General features: G+C 59.4%; 1 protein-coding gene across 2 annotated transcripts in view; it reads right to left on the bottom strand.

Annotated features, from left to right (window-relative positions):
• Nucleotides 1-1,991: 1,991 nt before the first annotated feature.
• Nucleotides 1,992-21,760, bottom strand: part of CASTOR2 (cytosolic arginine sensor for mTORC1 subunit 2) — a 54,358-nt gene continuing 34,589 nt past the window's right edge. Inside the window, exons 2-9 of one of the 2 annotated variants that reach the window (XM_025425747.3) lie at nt 21,228-21,298; nt 13,296-13,489; nt 12,644-12,776; nt 12,044-12,197; nt 11,255-11,365; nt 10,781-10,863; nt 7,374-7,468; nt 1,992-7,294 (exon numbers count right to left, since the gene is read on the bottom strand). In XM_025425747.3, the coding sequence (XP_025281532.1) occupies nt 7,229-7,294; nt 7,374-7,468; nt 10,781-10,863; nt 11,255-11,365; nt 12,044-12,197; nt 12,644-12,776; nt 13,296-13,489; nt 21,228-21,298 (907 nt within the window). In that variant the 3' untranslated portion in view covers nt 1,992-7,228. The remainder of the gene's footprint in view (nt 7,295-7,373; nt 7,469-10,780; nt 10,864-11,254; nt 11,366-12,043; nt 12,198-12,643; nt 12,777-13,295; nt 13,490-21,227; nt 21,299-21,760) is intronic. The other variant, XM_025425748.3, reaches the window with a different exon arrangement.

The following is a 21,760-nucleotide window of genomic DNA, read 5'->3' as shown; positions in this document are numbered from 1 at the left end:
TTGAATCTTGCTTTTGGCTCAGGTCCTGATCTTGGGGTCGTGGGATCAAGCCCCTCGGTGAGCATGAAGTCTGCGTGGGATTCTCTCCCCCTCTGCTCTCCCCCAACCCATGTTCTCTCTGAATAAATAAAATTGTAAAAACAGATAAAAATAAAAGCGGACCAGTCACTGAACAGAAGTCCTTGCTGTGACCTGAAGCCACAGGAACCAGCCAGGTTGCATTTGGGGGGAGAGGCCCTGGGACCCTTCTGGGCTCACACTACTTCCACTTCTCTGTGCAGAGCCGGTTCTTTAGCTTGACAGCAAAAATTTTCCATAAACTTGACAGATTGAAAATGATTTGTCATTTTCCTTCCTGAAACTCCCTGGGTCGTGTACCATGTGTCCCCAGTGGTGAAGAACAGAAATCTGTCCTCAGTGCAATCGGCATCTTCAAGCACCTACTGATTTATGGAGGGCGAGTGCCCCAGAAGATCAAGGTCATGCCTGGATTCCCCACCCAGCGGTGTTCAGGGGCAGGAAGTGGTGCTGGGGAGGGTCTCTGTTGAAAGTAGGAGAGGTTTCAGCCTCCCACCCAAGATTCGGATCCAGTAACCATCTCCATCTTGGCCATAGCAACCAGGGTACCAGAAGGGACACCCTTGGGTTGGTCTTAAAAACCAGCGTCTTCCCATCGGGCTTGGTCTCCCTGCTTGGCCGGAGTGCGTCGCCACACTCCAGACCCTCCCCACCCTTGTCTGCTGCCTTGGTGTCTCTTCTCAGCTCCTGTCCCCTCATCCTGGATCCTCCTGGCACTGGGCAGTTCAGTCCTCAGGGATGTCCTGGCTCCAGCACCTCATCTGAAGGCCTGAGGGTGCTCAGTCTGCAGACCCCACAGGGAAAAGCCTTCATAGCAGCAGACCTTTCTGGGGCTCAGGGCAGTAAGAGGGTGCTTCAGCCCCCTGCTCAGACCCTTCTGTCTCCAGGGGCAGGGGTGAAGTGGGGTGAGGGTGGGGGTCGGTGAGGCCAGGTGCAGGCACACCTCAGCCCTGCCCTGCTCACACCTGCCTTCTGTGGAAAATACCAGAGAGCTTCGGGACTTCTCGCCAGGGCAGCCCCAGTGCCCACCTGCTGAGGGCAAGGAGCCAGATGCGAGGCTTGTGGGAGGGACGCTGGGCAGGTGCCAGCCCTCCTGCGTCCAGTGTCCCCCTGAAGGCATCGGCTCCCGGGCTTCCAGCACCAGCAGCCCTTCCTGGGGGGTGGGCTCCACAGCAGGACTCCGGGCTTGGGGAGGAGGCTCTGTCCTGCTCTGTGCCAGAGGCCTGGGGAGGAAGCGTGGGCGCCAGCAGCCAGGCTCCCGGACGTGGCCCCCGAGACCTTGACCTTGAGTGCTCTCCTGTGTCACACCAGGGCTAGGCTGTCTGGCCAGAGGAGGGTGGCGGGCGGTGGTGTGCGAATCCTGAGGCGTGGGAACGCAAAACCATTTTGGCTCCTCCCTTGGCCCCCAAATCCCTCGCCCTGGGGAAGCCAGGCACCGCACGGCGAGGGAACTCAACCCCACGGCGAGACCCACGCGGAGCAGAACAGGCCTCCTGCCAAGAGCCAGGCCCGACCTGCCAGCTGTGTGAATAAATCGCTTTTGAAAGTAGATCCTCTGGGCTCGGCCAAGACTTCAGATGATTACAGCCTCACGAGGGGCTCCGAGCCAGAGCTGCTCAAATTGCTCCTGAATTCCTCACCCACGTAAACCGTGACACACACGCACAGTCACTTTGAAAGCTGTGGAGTTTGGGGGCAGCTTGTTACACAGCCCCAGTGACTACTACAGCCCCTTGGCAGCTCTGGAGGGAGTTTCTCCGCTCGGACTCTGGCTGTTGGGCTGGAAGGTTTGCTCTCCCTCCTCCCAGCACCGCCCCACCCCACCCCGGCCAGTGCTCCCTGAGCACGGCTAGAAGGGAGAGACCGCACACGTGATTCCGATCAGCCCCAAATCAGACAGCAGTCAGCCAACATCCATTTTTGTCTCCATTTTAATTAACACTTTACAAAGTACAAAATATACTGTCTTTTTTGGGGAACATTAGGTACTTTTTTTCTCTCCGTCATACAGTACATGAATCTCGAGGGTTTTGTGTGTCTTCAACACAGAGGGTAGAAGCGTGAGGGCCTTGGGGCGTCAGGGGGGCCCCGTGCTCCCCCTCGCCCATACCTTGGGACAGATGTAAGTGCCACTGCTGCTACTGCTGGTGACCTGGGGCATGCCAGGTGAGGGCCGGACCCCAGGCGAGGCCCTGGGCAGGGCAGAGGCCCCTCAGAGCCCCATAACGCACCCGACGTCCACTCACCCCCATCTCAGGATAACGGAAATAAGTTTGGCATAGAGCAAGAGGAGGACTTGGGATTCTGTTTGTCATCAGCCCCTTGCCGCCCCCCCCCCCCCCAGTTTTGGAATTAACCCTGCTTAGTTCCTCCTGGGCCATTTTCTGAATAGGTAAACTGAGGCAGAGGACAGGAAAACGCACTGGGCTTGACCTCTTATCTTGGAACCCAAACCGGGCCCCGTTTTTCATCCACCATGCTCTTTGCAGATGAGCACGAGTCGCTGGGAGGGCGCCAGCCCCTGAAACCTCTCCCCGTGAATACTGTCTTCAGGACTGGATGCTTCTGAAGAGTTGGCTCGGCTGGGCTCACCCCCTGGGGCTGCCAGGCCTCTGTGTGGTACAGCAGAGACTCCGCCAGGGACACCACTGTCCCTTCAGAGCAGCTTTAACAAACTCTGGAGAGGTGGGGGGGTCCTGCGTGCGAGGCCTCCCACCCACAGTCAACCCTACTGCACGTGGCCCACAGGTGACAATGCTCCCGAGGCCTCAAAATACTGAACTCACACATGTATGTGTACACAGGCTCATAGCCAAGCACGACCCCGTCCTGACTCCCAGCCCCCCCCAGCCCCGACCCCCTGCCTCGGCACGGCCCCGCCTGGCCCTCCTCCTCCCCAGGGCAGGCCTCCCAGGACGGCATGGACGCCAAGGCTGAAGGCCGCACAGCCCACCCCGTGGCCTCCTCCCAGCGTCCAAGGAAACGGGAGGAGGGACAAGGACACTTGCCCTTTGATTGCCTCTAATTCGAAAACAGAAGAAAGAAGCTGGGATGAGCTCGGAGACTCGGACTAGGTACGTAGCCAGAGGGCGCAGCGCCCGGGGCCGCCGGGCCTCGCCGCCCACCGCGCTGCCCACCGCGCTCGCCGGCCGGACGCACCGCAGCCACCGGCCGCCTCCCGCCGCCTCCCGGAAGCCAGGGCGCCTGCCCCCTCCAGGCCGAGCCCTCCCTCAGCACAGCTCTGCGGAAACCTGAAAAGCCGGCGCTCGCGTTTGTGGGGGAAACGGACGGACACCATCCTCCTCCCCCGCCCCGAGCTCTGCTCCCCAAGCCAAATGCCTGCCTCGTTTCCCAGTGGCCCCAGCTCGCAGGGGCACACAGATCCACTGGGGGGCTTCTCTCGACCACCCCTCAGAGTTCACTCAGGACGGCACCAGGGACCCCGGGGTCAGAGCACGGGAGCGCTGTGCCGTCACCCGGGAGACCCACAGGGTCCCTCTTAGCCCTGGCTGGGCAGGCCCAGGGCGTCCCCACGTCCAGGTCCAGAGGCCCAGCGAGGTGGCCCGGGGCCTCCTCAGTCAGCCTGAGAAATGCGGCCAGGAGGGGCCGCTCGCGGTGGGCGGGCAGGTGCATCTTGGACTCTCAGGCCAGTGGTGTCCTTGGCTCGGGACCGGGGGCCGCACCCTGCCGTCCAACCAGAGCCTCCTCTCCTGACCTCCGGGTCATCCTGTCACCTCACGGGGCACAAGCCTCCCTGGACCACGTGTTTTCTTCCGGACACCATGCTGATCACCAAGGCCTTGGCAAGGGGAGAATGCTGGTGCTTGGGAGACTCCGGACCCCCTGAATCCTGGGCCGGGGGGTCCGCACAGCTCTCCAGCTGGGATGGAAGTCATGTGCCCGGAGACCCCCGTGGAGGACGGAGGTACAGAGCGGGCACTGCCCATCCCTGCGGGTCGGGACGGGGTGCCAAGGGAGACAGGAAGGTGCTTCTCGGGAACCAGAGGAGCCCATGCGGAGGCCTCAGCCACGGACACAGATCTTAACAACCAGGCGTGAGGTTGGAGGGGGTGGTCATGCGCCCCCTCGCCATCCCCTCTGTAGTGCGCAGGAGCGGGTGTGAGCTCTTCCCACGCGGTACGGAGGCAAAGATGCACCCGCAGGGCCCAGGCAGCAGGCCCAGGGCCGCCGCTCACCCCCACCCCTCAGCTGCCTCCCTCAGGAACCCCATTTCTCTGCCCCGGCCACATGCCTCCCCAGCCAGAGCCAAGACAACCGCGGCCACGACGGCACGTTCCTCAGGCCTCTCTGGAGGGGGTCTGGAGACCCCCTGCACCCAGCAACGTGGAGGGGGGCATCTTGCCTAGAACCAAACCTATGACTACATTCGTCACAGACGCGCAGTGGGAGGGGAAGCTGGGGACCAGAAGACCCAGGTGGCAGCTCCTGCCCAGGCCCAGCCCTAGCCACAGCCACTCCTGGACGTGAGGGCACGGGCTTCGGGCCTTCTCCTCCTGGTTGGATGGGGCCGATCTCCAAGAGGAGGCCTGGGAAAAGAACCTGAGGTCTCTAAGCTTGCGGGTGAGAAAGATGCAGGAACAGCCACGTGGGGCTCTGGGGGCTCCGGGTGGAGAGCTGGACGGGGACCACCTGCCCAGGTCCTTGGGCTCAGGGCAACGGGAAGAGGGCCTTTCTGCTCCAGAGCAAGACGGGATTCCTACGCCCCTCCCTCTGTACCCCTGTCCGCCAGGGCAAACGAGGGTGTCCGGGAGCCTTGGCCACAGAAATGAGGCTGGATCCACTTCCAGGGGAGGCTTGGGGGGGCCCTGGGGCTCTGCTCTTGGGATGCTGGTTTTTTTCTCTCAAGTCAGGGCTTCTCTAATAATGTATTGCCTATATACTTGAATTAAAAATATACGGTGGCTCAAATGGTGCCTGCGTGCACAGCAGGCCCAGCGGGCGGAGGCCCTCACGCCCACACACGTGCACACACAGTGGGGTCTGCGTCCATGGACTGTGCACACACGCGTGTGCGTGCTCACACAGTATATATTAACATATATATTGCTCAAGTATATATGCTATTTACAGTATATATCTATATCAACATAAAACACAGGTATTTATAAGTGTGTACAATAGATACGTTTGGGGGGGTCTGGGTAGCACACGTCTCTGGGGTCATGGGGCCGACAGGCTGGGTCGGCAGGGAGGGAGGGCGGAGAGGTGACACCACCGGGGACCCGACAGGGAGGAGTCTGGAGGGGCACGCCACGGAAAACCCAGGCCTTCCGAGGAGACGAAGGGGACTCAGGGCTTCGGCGCTTCCCTGCCCGCTCGGCCAGCAAACAGTGGACGCGTTTTGGTTGCTTGGGAGTTTTGTGCAAAATTAGTTAACTTAAAAAAAAAAAAAAATGTGGGTTCCTAATCAGTGCTTGGGTCCTGAGCGTCTGTGAGGATCCAGACCCGCGGCTCTTCCGTCTGGTGGGCTTCCGGGGCTTGGAGGGTTGGTCCCACAACGCTGGGAGAAGGGGGGCATGGGGCTCACACAAGCCCCTCACCTACTAGGAGAACAGCCTTTCTCCTCTGAGCTTCTCAGGAACAGCGCAAGTCAGCCTGAGAAAGAGCACCAGGGGAGGCAGGAGCCGCTGGGGACCCCCCGGTCCAGCCCCAGCTGCAGAGGACATGCGGGCTTCACCCCATGCTCCCTGCTCGGCCTGCAGGGGTACGAGACTGCCGCAGCCTGCCTGCCGCCTGGCTGCCCACCGCCCTGTGGCCTGCGGATCCCCTCTGATGTTCAGAGAGAACCACGGCGGCCTGGGCACTTGTCCGTGGGGCTTGTATGGCTCTGGATGGGGTGCCCTGGGGGACCCCTGTCTCGTGACAGACCTCTGCTGCCAGCTTCCTGCTCCAAGAATCTACGACACCACCCGATTCTCCTGCTGGTCCCTGCAGCCACAGGGTGCCAGCCGAATGATGCTGAGCCTCTGGGCCCCCGAGAGAACTCAGGAGGCCCCGTCCCCTGAAACTGCCGCCGACCACAGCCTGGGCGCAAATATATTAAATAAGAAACTAAAACGTACGGTACAGTTTTCTCTATTAAGGCTCAGATAAGCTGCCCCCCAGGTCAAGTACTCATGAGTGCCACAGGCCCCAGCTGAGGGGCAGGCAGGCAGGTGAGTCGGGGGCAGAGGCCTTCCACATCCCCCACAAGTGGGGCAGGGGAGCGGGGGGGGGGGCAGGATAACAGGGGAGCCCTGTGCTGGTCTAGTCAACTGCTGGGGGTGGGGGTGACCCAAGAAACCCCAGGTCCAGAATGCTGAGGATGCCCCCACCCGGGGGAAACCAAGGCTCCGCTTGCCCAAGGAGGGTCCCGGGACAGCAAGAGGGGTTGGGAGCTTGTGCCCCAGGCTGGTGGGTTTCCTGGGAACCACCCCCAGGAGTGAGTGCTTACGGCGGGGGGCGTCTGGACAGGGCCCCCTTGGCAGTCTTGCTGGGAGTCGGGGCGCAGGCCCTGTGGATGGCAGGCGAAATTCTGGGTGGCGCGGGTCCTCCCCAGCTCAGGCCTCCCCTCCCGCCGTGCTCGGCAAAGCCTCCCCAGCACGTGGCCCGAGGGCCGCCCACTGGCCTCCACTCGGCGGGAACCAGCCCGGAGCTGATGGAACCAGAGACCAGCGACCACACGTCCAGCCCCAGGTCCTCACGGGGGCCGCCCCGGGCTCTGCGAACTCAGCCCCGCTCGGCCAGTTCCCCGAGATGACACGAGAGTCAGAACACCACGGTCTGGCAGGAGGCACCTGCTTCCTTCAGCATCTGCCCCCAGCTGTGGGCAAGGCCAGATGGGAAGGCGGGCGGGCTCGCCAGCTCCCGGGGCCTCAGACATCGTTTCCTGGAGTAGGGGTGGGGTGAGGAGGAGGTTGGGGTCTTCTGGAGGGCCTGGGGCCTCCAGGAAGGCAGGAGGGCACGGGGAGGCCTCAGCTCGGGCCCCAGGCCTGGCAGGGGGAGCAACTGGGGGTGTCTCCCGGAGGCCCCTTCTTGGGGACCCTGGGGCCGATTTTCCAGTCTGTGAGAAATACTGTGAGAAGAATCTTCAGGGTGGGGGCCGGGCCCGGGTCTGGGGGGCAGGAAGGGAGGAGCGGGAGAGGCCCTCCTAATGCTTCTCTGCTTGGCTGACTTTCAGGGCGCTGATGACGGCGCTAATGTTCTCCTCCGGTACCTGCGGGGGGTGGCAGGAGGCAAGACCCGTGAGCCCCGGCCCGCACCCCTCGCCCCCCGGGCCGGTGCGGGACACTCACCAGCGCGTGGTCGAACTTGAAAGTACTGATGTAGTAGGCGGGGATGTCCGCGGCGGCCAGGGGCTCGGAGATCTGGGCCACGATGCCACACTCATCTGGGAACAGAGGGGGGGACCACGCTCAGCACCCCGGCCAGCCCCCCTCCCTCCGCACACAGAGCCTGCCACACACCCGCAGTTTCCCAGCGCACCTGCCCCTCGCCCTGAAGGCTTGGCGCCAAGGGCCCCTCCACCCGGGAGCCTCCTCTGACCCCCGGGCTGGCGTCGCGCTCCCCTCGGCAGGGCCCAGCTCTGTCCGGCTTTGCGGGCCCTCCGGGGCTCCCAAGCCTCCTTCCCTGCCATCTCGCGTGTTCTCTGAGACAGAGCTGGAGGCTGCGGGCCCACAGGAGGATGGGGGCTCAGGCCCTATTCCTGTTGCCCTTAGACTCTCTTCTAGCCAGAAGACTGTGGTCAAGTCACTTCCTCTCTGTGAGCATCTGTTCCCTCATCTGAGTCCCCGCCGGCTAATGACCTTGACTTGTCCTAATAGTGCCAGGCATTTTTGGGGGCCTGGACAGGGCTTTTTTTTCCCTCTAGACCCTCAAAGCAGGGGTGCAGCCTCTCCTCACCCCTAGCTCTCTGCCTGATTTGAAGACACTACTCAGGGCTTCCTCCTCCAGGAAGACCTCCAGGATCTGAGGACCACCCTGTGCCACCAATACAACCCCTTCAAAGTTTTCAGGTTGTTTCCCCCAAAGCCACTCTTCCGATTTTGACAGAAATCAAAATCTTCCGATGATGACTTTTCCAACACTGTCCCTGACTGGGTGGGAGAGTCCAGATCGGCTCACCAGCCACCACGCTGGGAATCCACCCGGGTTCCACCCCCTGCAATGCCCCAGCGTCACTGCCATCCAGCAGCTCCTCTGCTCCTTCACTCTGTCACCCCGGTCCTGCTATTGTCAGCTGCACCTGGACCTGGGTGGTGACCCCGCAGGCCCTTTTGGTGGCTGGGCAGGCCTGGTGTTTGCACACCTGGTGACTGTGGCACCCTGTGGTGGAGACTGGCCGTCTTCTAAAATCCTTTCGCTATGGACACAGCTCTTCTGATAAAAACGGGGATAGGAGATGAGAGTCTAGAATGATCTCTCTCTAACTTGGGCTGGCGCCCACGTGTCCCATCAGTTTGGAAGGCTGGTGACCAGCACTTTATAAAATTGTATGACAGCTAAGGGAAGCCCAAATGGCACAGCGCAGAGCTCGAGCCAGGACGGTCTTGTGAAGGCGTAGCCTGAGCAGTGTGCGTGTGCAGGCCGGGTTAGGATGGAAGATACGTTTACTCCAAACCACACTCAGAAGCATATAGAACCTGCGGGTCTAGAACTGTTCAGGTTCTCGGCAAGTTATTTTTCTTGCAGGGCTATTCACAGCTGTAAGGGTGGCTTTAAACTCCGCGACGTCCTGGGGAGGCAGCTGCAGGCTGTGGTCCGCGCCCTCCCCTGGCCGCCCGCCCACGGGGCCGCCCCAAGCAGAACAGCCCAACAGCAACGTGCACACCTCCGCCCACCGAGCGACGTTCTGAATTCCACTTGCCAGCCCCTCTATTTCTCCATCATTGGGACATTTTGTTTTTGTATTACAGAGTGTATTCTGATCAATTCGGAACCAAAGCTGGGGGTAAAGACAAGCCGCTGGGCACTGCTTGTCGCCCGAGTCTCTGGGTGGCCTCGGCTGCTCGCCTTGGCAGCCAAAGCTGTGCCAGGTTCCCCACCTTCAGGAAGACCCCTCGGTCTGGCATCAGGACTCTGCCCCGCTGCTTGTGGTGACCCGGCTAGGTCCTATCCTTTCTACCCTTTGGACCCTGCACCCTGGGCACAGCCACCTGGAGCCACATGGGTGCCACATCATACTCTTGCTGCTAGTACTGCCCTCCCCTCCCCACCTGTCACCTTCTCTGGGAAGCCTCACCCTTCCTGACCCTCTCCGAGCCACCTGGTATATGACACGAGTGCTTACCACCCGGAGGAGGCAGCTACCATCCTCCTCATTAGGATGGCAGTCAGGGAACTGAGGTGCACCTGCCTGCGGTCACGCTTGTTCCTAACAGCGTCCTTTGTGAGGAGTTCTGGCGCTCAGTCCCCACGACCCTGCACTGGGCAGCATGTGTCAGTGGGAGACATGCTGGGGTCTGTGGCAAAGGAGGCCCCGAGAGGCAGGTGGGCCCCAGGGTCCTACCAGGAGCCTTCAGCGTACGTTTCTCAGCATTCACAGAGCAGCCCATGTCCTGCCCCCAGGATAGCTCTGGCTTTGGCTGTGATGTGGGCAGAGTTGGGGGCACTCGTCTCGTCCTGCTAGTTACTGTCCCCTGCAAGCTCATCCATAGGCAGGGGGCTGTGGCTGGCTCCCTCACTGACCCTTTGGCCTCAGGTCAAAATGCCCGGCCACCTCCATCTCCCGTCCCAGGCGTGGAGCATCTGGGGCCGACATCATGGTCCCTGGAGCAGTCTGAGCTTTACCTGGAACATTCTTCACTCTATCTGTGGGAGATCAGGGTTCACCGATCCCACCAGGGCTTGTGGAAGATGCTTCCTGGAGACGACCAGGAGCCTCTCCCGGGTTCCAGCTCGGGGGTCTAACAGGTTTAACTCAAGCCAATCATTTCTGATGCTGCATCGCTGACAGTGGGACCAGCAGCCTCCATCAGCTCTGGGCAAATCGTTGCCACTTGGCCCTGCTAACTACCGAGGGCTCTGAACCCCGTGGGCCCGTGGAACATACTCGTGGGCAAACCTCACTGCCAGAGACACTGTTTGGGCAGCTATGGACACCGAGGCTAAAGAATCTTAGGGAATCTCTGCGGATGTCCTCCTGGGGGATCAGACCATGGAGGAGAAGCTGCCCCTTCCCAGGACAGAAGAGGTGAGGTACGTAGGGGTGAGTGCTGGGGGTCTAAGTCTGACTGCAACTGCATTTATTTCTGTGAGGGACACTCTTTAGAACAACAGCCATTGCCTGTGAGCAGCTGGGACAAAGGAGTGACTTTTTTTTTTTCTAAAGTAGACCCCATGTCCAGCACAGAGCCCAAAAGCAGGGCCCAAACTCAGAACCCTAACTTCACGACCTGAGCGGAGATCAAGAGTCAGCCGCTTACTGACTGAGCCACCCAGGCACCCCTTCCTTTTCGATTTTTATCACACCCCTGATGCTGTACTAATAAACAGGTATGCAATTTCTAGGGGGACAGATGTAAGAGCGTTTTGGTTGTAGGCGCTCCTCCCATCCTCTGGAGGCCCAAGCCTCCTGTCACTCGCTGGTCCAGGGCCCAGGGCTCCTGAAGCCTCCACCTCCCCATCTGTACCATGGGGTGAGTGAGCCCAGACAGCGATGCTAGGCCCCCCCCCAACCGGTGTGGCACCCCCCAGAGCTCACCGAATCCCAGGGGCTGTCCTCCGATCCGCACCATTTTCCAGAGCTCTCCAGATGCACTTGTGAACAACAAATTACTAGGGAACCTGAATAAGGAGAGAGAGAAATACCCCAGAGGCTGACATGGGTTGTGATCCCATGGTAGGAACTGTGGCTGTCCTCAGGGCTCTGGTGCTGGGCCAGAGTGGGGAGCTCAGGGGGCTCCAGGCCCCCTCCTGAGCCCTCCTCATCTGGGGGGGAACAGGAAGGCAAGGCTGGGAGTGGGCTTGGGAACAACCGCCCCCCTCTGCTGATTGGTAAAGGACGCTGTCCCCACCACCAGCTGCAGAGAGGGGACAGCCCTGACAACCCGGGCCTTCATCTCTCTGAGTGGCTGTCATCTGTAAGATGGGGCCAGCTCGGCCACGAGGCAAGCCCTGACTGTGGACAGGGTGCATGTGTGCCCACGGAGCCCAGTCCACCCCAGGCCCAACTCACCTCTGCTGGGTCTGTACGTCCATCACCAGGGAGATGTAGCCCTCGATGAGGGAGAAGGAGAAGAAGCGGATGTGGCCACAGTCCTCACCGGCAGCCATGGGGTCCTTCACCCTGGGGGCCGGGGGGCGGGGTGGTGAGGGGTGCGGGGGACCCCTGCTGTACCCAGACCCCCACCCGGCCTGCCTGCTGCTTGTCAGCCTTTGCACAGGGTGCTGAGAAGAGCAATGGCCAGAAACATGGCCCTGATCCTGCCCTGGATGACTTGCTGGGTGACCCCGAACCTCTGTGCCCACCCTCGGTCTCCTCATCGGAGGGGCGGATGAGCCCACAGCGTTCACGGAGGTGAGCACCACACGTCGCAGTCCCAGCCGGCCCTCTGTGCACTGTCCCTGCACTGTCCCACACCTCAGGGCACAGTCTGTGGTCACTCCAGCTCACGGGCCTCTGGTCTCACCCCACCTAGTGCCTGAACTTACAATCTGCTCTGAGGAAAAATGCAAAGCCTATTGTCTGCTGAGTGAAAACCCTCCTGGCTCCTCTATGGACTGGACCTGCCCTTGGGGCTCAGGGAACAGTGAATGGGGGGTTTATCCCACAAACATATGCCCCTGGGGCTTCACCATGTTTCGGGGGTTCCCAAGGAATGATGTCTCCCCTCACAGAGTGTGACTTTTGGGTAGAGCTATGATCCACCCCCACCCTCGGACCAGCTTCCAGGGCAGGTGGCAGATCTGTCTCCCCACTCAGACTGGGGCTCCCTGCGGCCTCTCATGTTCAAGGGGGACGTACCCGTTGGAGTAGAACATGACGTCCATGAGGAGCGTGGCAACTGCAGGCAGCGTGTCAGGGTCCAGGCTGGTGACACAGAACCTATTGCTTGGGCTGGACAGAGGGTGGATGACAGGCCTCTGGACTGCGAGAGCAAAGAGAGCGGGTGCTGAGGCTGGGAGGAGAGGCATGGGGCGGGAGGAGGACCCAGGAAGAGGAGTGGGGTCAGCTGACAGCTGCTCCGGGAGACCTGGTCCCTGCTCCTTCTGCAGCCTCCAGACCCCCGGGCCTTAGCACATGCCTTGCCGACTGCCTGGAGTGAATGGCCTTTCCAACCTTTACCATCTGGCTGAGTTCCTACTTGTGCTCCAAGCTTCAGTTTGAGAGTCGCTGCCTCTGGGAGGCCCATCCTGATACCTCGGGTGGCTGAGGGGTGGCTTCTGGCCATCACCGGCTGTGTCCATGTCCCCTGCCCTTGCTAGACCTTGAGAGCAGGGTCTGACCAGGACTCTTACCCTGTGTTATGTCTGGTGCGTCACAGATACTCTGAGATGTGGCTGCTCTGGGGTAGGACCTGGTAGCTTCTTGAGTTCTCCCCTGCATGGAGCCCCCTCAACTCACCCATTTTGGGCTTTACGAAGCCATTGGTGATGCCGAGGTTCTCAGCTGCTACCGTCTCGCCATTGACGACTCTCAAAATGGTGAACTCTGATGACAAGGTGTGTGTGACAAAGGGCAGGTCCCGTTCGCGTACCTGGGGACAGGGAGTCAAGGATGTGAGTGTCCCTCGGGCCACTGGGGGATTCTGCTCCCAGAACCAGCTTCCCCATGCTGGGGGGAACGGGCACCTGGAACCAGGTACTTGGGCCTCCCCGGGGGTGGCAGGGATGATGCAGCGGAGACAGGACTCTGCAGAGGGCTGGGGGGTATGCCCCTTCTCACCCTGCAGGGCTGTGCCTAGACCTGTCCCCACCCCTCCAAGGCCCAAGCTCTGGAGGGTGGCCCCACCTGTGGGAGGACAGAATGAACGGCGTAGTGGCCAGGATCCGCCATGGGCCCTGTGACCAGCCGCTCTGGCCACCCCTGCCCGCACGTGCTCTCAGCCCTCACATCCTGAGCTCTGGGTCACACCAAGCCTGGCCCGCAAAAGGCAGGTGGTGTGTGGGGCTGGTCAGAGCCCCGCAGTCCTGCCTGGGCCATGCTGACACTTGACCCACGACCCTAAGGTAGTCCTGGCCTCTGAGCGGATCGCGCAATGGGGGCCACAGCTCACCAGGATGAAGTCCGTCTGGTAGGTGGAGAGCATGAACACGGAGATGTTCTGGTCGGCCAGCGGGGCAATGACCGACTTGGCAATCTTGGTCACGCCAATGGGCTGTGAGCTGGAGAAGCTGCCCCCGCCTGACACCACGTTCAGGGCCAGCCAGGTGGCGTCCGCCACGCTCAGGTGCTCTGAGGAGGGCAGCTCTGTGGGTGGGGGAGACACACACAGAAGGCAGGCCTGTGACTGAAGGGTCCCGGGTCCTCAGGGCAGGGGGCAGGGCAGGCTGCAGGGATGGGGAGAGAGGCGCGGGCCAGCTGTGGGACCCTGGCCAGCTCTGGCCCCTGGGCCCCGGCACCCTCATCTGACAAAGGAGGACAGGATCGGAGGTCCCATCCTGGGAGGACCAGGCAGGGAAGGCCCTCAGAGGACTTTGGACGTGCCAGGCCGCTTGGCAGGGCAGGAGCCTGGGTGACAAGCGGCTTATGTGTGTTGGGTTTCTATTGCCTCAGCTGTGAAACGATGGGTAGTCAGCAGTGAGTAATGATTTTGTTATTTCCAGTTTGCATTACTCTTCTGGCGGTCAGGGGCTGCGGCCACAGCCCTCATATGGGTGGAACAGGACCCATTTTACTTTTTATTTTATTTTTTTTTTAAGATTTACTTATTTAAGAAAGAGAAAGAGTGCACAGCAGGGGAGGAGGGGCAAGAGGAGAGAATCTCAAGCAGACTCCCCGCTTAGCAAGGAGCCTGGATCCTACAGCCCTGAGATCATGACCTGAGCTGAAATCAAGAGTCAGACGCTTAACTGACTGAGCCATCCAGGTGCACCCCCCTCACTCCCCAGTTTTCATAGAGGTTCCCGGGAACCTCTCAGCGGGTTGGGAGTGGAAGAGAAACCAGGAGACAGGGTAGGGGGGCCTGGGATTTCTCTCCTGGCTTCCCTCAGCCCTGCATTATGGGAGAACACACAGCTCCAGCTCTGAAATCCTGAGGGGCGTGGCCCTGGGGGGGGCAGCACTGTGAACCCCCCAACCCTGCCATCATCTGCACAGCCAGCCCCCGGAGCCACCGAGGGCCGGGGATCCTGATGGGCCAGCTGTGTGCGATGGTCAACCCAACACTTCCTGTGATCCTGACAGTGGGCAGCCATCATTTTAATATTTAATGATGAAATCTTGAAAATGCCCCTTCCGGGATCCCTGGGTGGCTCGGCGGTTTAGCGCCTGCCTTTGGCCCAGGGCCTGATCCTGGAGACCCAGGACTGAGTCCCACGTCAGGCTCCCTGCATGGAGCCTGCTTCTCCCTCTGCCTGTGTCTCTGCCTCTCTCTGTATCTCATGAATAAATAAATAAAATCTTAAAAAAAAAAAAAAAAAAAAAAAAAAAAAAGATGCCCCTTCCATGAGAGCAGGATCCCTTTGGCCTTCTTGGGGAAATTCTGGAAGGGTCATGTATGTCTTATGTTGCCGTCTGCTCATACAAGCTTTTGCGAACCAGCCCTCTGCCCCCCATTCCAGGCTCCTTCAACCCAAACCCACCCAGCGGCTCCCCGCGTATCTTGGGTAAAAGCCAAAGTCCTGGGGCGCCCAGGTGGCTCAGTGGTTGAGCGTCTGCCTTCAGCTCAGGGCGTGATCCCGGGGTCCAGGGATCGAGTCCGGCATTGGGCTCCCCTCAAGGAGCCTGCTTCTCCCTCTGCCTCTGTCTCTGCCTCTCTCTGTCTCTCATGAATAAATTAAAAAAAAAAAAAAAGCCGAAGTCCTTTCTCAAAAAGCTCTCAAGGAGCGCTGTCGTGGGAGCTTTGTGCAGGGATGGAGAGGCTCTACACCTCCGCTTGCCCAAAATGCTAGCAGCTCACACGTGGCTAGTGCAACAGAAGAAACAGGACTGTAAGTTTTTCAAAGATATATATTTTTTAAGATTTTATCTATTTATTCATGAGAGACACAGAGAGAGAGAGAGAGAGAGAGAGAGAGAGAGACAGAGACACAGGCAAGGAGCCTGAGGGACTGGATCCCGGGTCTCCAGGATCAGGCCCTGGGCTGAAGGCGGCGCTAAACCGCTGCGCCAAACTGCTGCGCCACCCGGGCTGCCCTAGGACTGTAAGTTTGATTTGTGATTCCTTTCATTTCTGGTGGCTGTGCAAGGTGAGCGGCCACCGTACGGGGCAGTCCAAATCTACAAGTAGCCCTGCTAGTGGGCCAGCTCCACGGGACGGTGGCCTCGTCTGCTTTGCTCTCTGCCACGCTCAGCACTGGCACGCACAGGTGTGAGACGAGTGGATGAGGGACAGAGGTCCCTGCTCTCTGCTCTGTCCAGGCCCCGCTGTTCCCACCCAGCCACCTTCTGCTCGGCCTGGCCAGGGCTCAGGCACCCTGCCAGACCTGAGGGGGTGGTGGCCTTCACCATCATCCCTTGCTCCCAGACGCCCAGGATCTGGCCAAGGCCCCAGCAGGGAGCCAGTGCCATTCCCACAGAGGCTGTCCCCAGTCACGGCCAAGCTCTTCGAATACTCGGCCCACTCGTGGGGGACGGAGCAGGACGCACAGAAAGCTCTGGGCAGTCAGCTCCCCTCCAGGTGACAGTAGGTGGCGGGGAGCAGCCTAGGCCTGAGGCCAGCTGAAGACGGGGTGGTGGGGGTGGAGGCGGGGACACAGGATCTCAGGTCAGTCCAGCTGTCTGGGCAGCGGGTGGCCGCGATGGGCTCCTGGCTCTCGGCCCTGGCTAGCACCCACCGACCGTGGCCAGCTTCAGACCAGCGATCACCCTCTGACACTGCCAGGAGGGTGCGCTTTGTCAGAGGAGCAGGGCCGCTGGAAACCGCAGCGTTTGCTGCTTCGGGGACCTCAAACGCTGCTCCGGCACTCTGCACGGGGCGAGGGAAGGCCTGTGTGGGGCCCGTCCTCCCCCCCGCCAACCCCCCCATGTTGGGGCCGCGGGGATGAGCTGCCAGAAGCCTGACCAGGAGGCAGCAAGCCTGCCCTTCCCTAGAGGAAAAGTGGACCCATTCCAAGACAAAAATGGATTATTTCTGTCACCACACATAGTACAAGACCCTAAAAATAGCCTCTCAGAGCTGCGTACGCTGTGTGGTAGTAGAGGTTAACGGTGTCTTGTCACCTCCAGCCACAGAGGTGGGCGGCTCTGTGGGGTGTGGAGCCGCCCCTCCTGCCCCCTGTGCTGCCCTGCTCTCCGTACCCCCACGCCAGGCCTCCTCTGTTCCGACTGTAGGACCCCGCGGTTCCCTGAACTACACAGAAGCACGCTCCCCATTCAGCCTGTGCTTCTCAGGCTTCTCCTACCCTGCTCGCAGCAGGGTCCAGAGTCCTGGGGTCAGGCGGGAGGGTTTAATCCTGTCTGTACGACTTTGGGCGAAGTCAGCGCCCCTTAGTTTCTTAACTGTAAATGCAGAACGATGAAATCAGGATCAGCTCCAGAAGATGCTTCGAGGATTAAATGAGATAATCCCCATCAAGCGCTTAGCTAAGTGCCTGGCGTCCAAGTGCTCACCAAATGCCAGAGCCTCTCTGTTAGTACGCTGCTGGTGGTGCTTTTGCTGGCTTCTCCATCACAGTTGGCCAACACGTATCAGGAGTTTTATCAACGCGCAATTTCACTGTAAAGGAGCAGTTAACACGTAGGGCAAAGACAAGACTCACGGGCAAGTGTGTGACCCAAAGGGATTCAAAACCAACACCTACCTGGGTGCTCCCTAAAATCTAACGACGGGGCCAGGCAGATGAACCACAGTTTATCTACAACAGAATTCTACACGTCTGCTTAAAAAACACAGTTCCCAGCTATAAAGTAAATTTTTGGCTAACTGAGGAGAGGAGGACGTATGTTAGATACAGAGTAAATGTCTCATTCCGTAGGTGTGATAAATACGATGGAGGCCGGGGCAGGGGGGAGCTGGGGTGTCATGGGAATGGCGAGGACTCTGCAGGGGGAGGCACTCAAGGCCCACCCCTCCCCTCCCCAAAATGCAATCTCAGCTCCAGGTTATTTTACATAGTGTGGGCAGAGCACGGGGGACAGTCCAAATACAAGTGGGCACCACCTCCTGTCAGTGCTCCCTGGGAGGACCGGCTTCAGGGGGACAGTCAGCACTGGCCGACTGGGACCTCCTGGCGCCTCCCGCTGGGGGCACCGCTCTGTCCCCTAGCTTTGCTGACATGGTCAAGTACAAGCCACAAGGCGGGTGGCAGGAGCTCACAGCTCTGTGGGCACAGCCCTCTGCCCCAGCTGACACGCCAAGTGCACACGGCGACCCCTAGTGCCTGCCAAGCACGCGCATGCTGCATGGTCGCGAGTGTGCCTACAGAAGGGACAGGGGATCCTGTGTTTGGGATGAGGCCCTGGGACGCTGAGCAGCTTGCCCAGAAATCACCAGCAGGGACATTGGCAGAGCTGGATCCGAACCTGGGTCTTCCCATCCCAGGCGGGCAGGGGGTGAGGCTTCTCAAGGACCCCTCCCTCCACCTCCTGCACACTCATGCCCCCTGAGCGCGCCCTGCCCCCGTGTGGTAGGGCTCACACTGCCGGACACGAGACCCACAAGCACTGGGCCCCTCTAAGTCGCAAACCTCAGACTCTGCCCACCACCCAGAGGTCAGGGCAGGTACTGCCGCTCTCATTATTTTGCCTGAACCTGTCTTTCCATCTGCTTTTTGGACGTGGTTTCTGCTTCTGCTTCTGTACTTGCTCATACGTCCCCACCCAACATGCTCTCTCCCTCTTTAAGGGCAACAAAAATCGCCTCCTCCAGGAAGCCTTCTGTGACTACGTAAACTCCCCAAGAGTGTCCTCTTCTGAGCTCCCCAGAAAGGGAAATGCAGGAAGGCTCACCAGGTCTTCCAGACCCAAATACAGTGTGAGGCTCCCTGCTGGGCAGCCTTTTTCCTGCAGCAAAAGTCCCAGGTCAATTCGGAGTTTGACTCTTTCTTGATCCTTGCTCTGTCCTCAGAGTACCAGGCTCCTTACTCGGCTCTCTCCTCCGGGCAAGCCCTTCAAGATCAGGGAAGACCCTTCACTGGCTCCCCCTGCCTCCGCCTCTCCTGGCCTCCCTCATCTGACCTCTTTCTGCTCTGTCTTCTCACCTTCAGTTCTCTGGGAGTGCCAAGCAACCCTCCATTCTGGAAGCCTCCCCGCTCCCAATTCCACAGGTTCCACCAGGTAGGCGCTGTACTCATTTAGTTGGGTTTGTCTCAAGCACTGCCTCCTCCAGGAAGTCCTCTTGGACTGCACATCTGCCGGCTGGCTGGGTGCCACTCTCTCGAGACTATAATTCTGGTTCCTGAGTTTCTGTCCTCCCAGAGCCGTAAGTACCTTAGGGGCAAAGGCAGGATTCCTGCACTTCTGACCTCCCCTGGCGAGGGCCCATGCCATGGAAGCATCCAGAGAGGACACCAACCCTGAGGCCTTGGGCAGGTTACGTACATTTCTGTGCTTCAGTTTCCTTGTCTATAAATGAAGTTAATAAGAATCTTTCCCAGGGCTCATGAGCGCAGAGTCTGCAGCCAGCAGCTGTGTCGGGGCCATAGAATAAGTCGGTGTGTGCGGATTCAGGGCGCTCACGTATCTGCTCTGCTATGGCACTTCCTATTTCAAGGGCTCCACCTTGGGGGGAAGGGGGGGGGCCTGCACAGCAGGGTGCCGTGACTCAACCACAATCATGACGACTCAGACTCAACAGCTGACAGTGTCGACAGCTGGCAGGCCCCGAGGCTCGTGGGGTCAGAGGTGCCTCCTGCACCCCGGGGGGCTGGCTCTGAACAGACAGCCACACAGCTGCCGGACACCTCCCACTGACGATCCCTACAGACGTGGGCGTCCAGGGCTGCCACACCGGCTCCCCGGGTCCTGCGGCCAGCCTCCTCCCTCCCTCCCTGTGCACCGAGCTGGCTCATCTGCTGCCTCAAGACGGAGAGTTCGGCTTAGACAGGATATGTGTTCCAGGGAAGAGACGCTCTGGGGCGTTCCCTCTTGTCTGAGGTGCCACACTTCTCAGCAGGGCCCGCACAAAAATGGAAATGGCTTTGGGCTGCCCAAGCATGTGACCTGCTTTGTGGTTAAGGCCAAGGTTTCTGTTTGTGGCTCCTTGGCTCAGAAAGTGTCATGCTGAATGAATGAATAAATGAATGAATGAATGAGCTGACAGCTTTGATGATGGGCAGGGGTCTCCCTTAGGGCCTGCCCTGTCCCCTTAGAGGCAGGGAGGAACACTGTGCCTCTTCAGACGTGGGGAGCCAGGTGACGGTCCCCCATACTGGCTAGGTGCTCAGGGCGGGGGCGTGTAAGGACAGAGTGCCGGGGTGAAGCTGTTCTTCCAGGGCGCTCCCCCATCTCACACGGTGGCCCCAACTTGTACTGAGAACCCCATCAACAGTTGGCTTCTGACCCCATAATGCTGTGTCTCCAACCCCATTTTAGGAATCAGCCTGAGTAAGAATAAAGATAACATGTTTCAGGAGCTCATAAATTTATCACCGGAGAACAGCGAAACCCGCATGGACCCTAACCAGAGGGGACGGGGCAAGGGGGCAGGCCCCATCCACGACGCTCATCGCAGGAGGCTGTGATATCACAGGAAACGTGACGTTACAGCATCAGGCGAAAATGTTTCCCTCCAGGACACTATCACACGTACACTAAAAACAGCCCATGCACAGTAGATGCTGGAAAGAGAAAGATGGAAACGTGACCAGGAGTTGTCACTGGGGCAGGAGAGGGCTTTTATAAAAATGTTGGATTTGTTGCATTCTCTGTATGCTTTTGAGGAGGGAACTGAGGGGCTCGGAGGGAACACCAGCTCTGGGTCGGGTGTGTGTGTGTGTGTGTGTGTGTGCGCGCTCAACTTCATGGCTTGTGAGCCTGGGCGTGTGACTTCCTCTCCACTCGCTGCTCCTCGCTCTAGGGTGTAAATACCACCATCTCCTCGTGAACCCCTGGGTACGCTTAGCACAAAGGAACCCGTGCTGTGCTTTAGACCAGGACAAACACAACAACCCTGACTAAATAAAACTGAAAGGATGTGGGGGTGGGGGGCAACAGGGAGGGCTGCTGACAGGTACAGGGTTTGGGTTTCTTTTTGGGGTGATGAACATGCTCTGGAATCAGATGGGGGGGATGGCTGCACAACCCCATGCATATCAAAAACCACCAGACCGGACACTTTAAAAGGGTGGATTTTATGCAAAGGAACATCGTAAAAGGAAGATCATCACCGCTTACAGGAACCACGCCTGGGAACAATGGACTGAGGATGTTTTAAAGCATCTCACTCTGGGACACCTGTGTGGCTCAGTCGGTTAAATATCTGCCTTTGGTTCAGGCCATGATCCCGGGGTCCTGGGATTGAGCCCCACATTGGGCTCCATGCTTATCAGGGGAGTCTGCTCCTCCCTCTCCCTCTGCCCCTGGATGTGCGTGCGCTCTAATAAATAAATAAAATCTTAAAAAAAAAAAAAAAGCATCTCACTCGACAGTAGGTGCTCAGTAAAAACAAGCCCTGGGTTCCTTCTTGGTAGCCTTTAGTTCCCAACTGGATAAGCACTGTGTCTAACTGACCCTTTTAGCTTTGGGGCCTTTCCCTGGGCGGTCTTGTGAGCAGAAAGGGAGGGGAGCAGCCAGGGCAGAGGGAGAGAAGAAAACAGATTCTGCTGACTTTCTAACCTAGCAGGAAGGAGAGGGGGGCAGAAATAAGGCAGCAGGATGGGGACAGAAATAAGGAGGTGATTGGGGCAGGAAATAAGGCGGCGGGCAGGCAGGGGGCAGAAATAAGGAGGTAGGTAGGGGAAGAAATAAGGCAGTGGGCAGGGGGCAGAAATAAGATGAGTAGGGGCAGAAATAAGGCGGCAGGCAGGGGGGCAGAAATAAGGCGGCATGCAGTCAGCACTGACCGCAGGCCACAGTCCAGCCAAGCCCGGGTGACAGAAGCACTCACCTAGGAACCCCTCCTCATCAACAATGATGGTGTAATCCTCCGGCGTCTCGGTTAGGCTGAAGAACTTGCACCTGGATGGCGGAGGGACAGACAGAGGAGAGCATGTCAGTCCCACCTCGGACCTGCCAGGACCCTGTGACCCAGCCGAAGGTGACTGGTTGCCCCGAGCTCTGCCCCCAGGCTGCTGGGTGGTGTCCAGGAAGCTGCCCCACCCTGCCCACTGCTGTCTCCAACCCGGGAGGTCTCAGGGAGCCTGGTTGTCCTCTCCGCACCCCCCAATCTTTGGGGACCTCTGAGCCCGCCCGCCTCTAGGCTCCCACAGCTCAAGGGTCTCCAATCCCACTTTTTCCCTGGGGAAGGAACAGCTGAAGCACAGCTCTGGCAGGGAGCACAGAGGGCACCTGTCTTACCTATAGCACCCCCAAGTTCAGCCTTCTGGACCCCATTGCTGCCCCCCCCGCCCCCCCCCCCCCGCTACAGTCCCACCCCCTCTCCTTATCAACTTGACAGGGTTCCCAGGGTCATTTAGGACC

Source organism: Canis lupus, chromosome 6 (assembly GCF_003254725.2).
Source record: "Canis lupus dingo isolate Sandy chromosome 6, ASM325472v2, whole genome shotgun sequence".
Taxonomy (NCBI): domain Eukaryota; kingdom Metazoa; phylum Chordata; class Mammalia; order Carnivora; family Canidae; genus Canis; species Canis lupus.
Note: the sequence above shows the minus strand (reverse complement) of the source record. Positions and strands in the feature narration are given on the sequence as shown.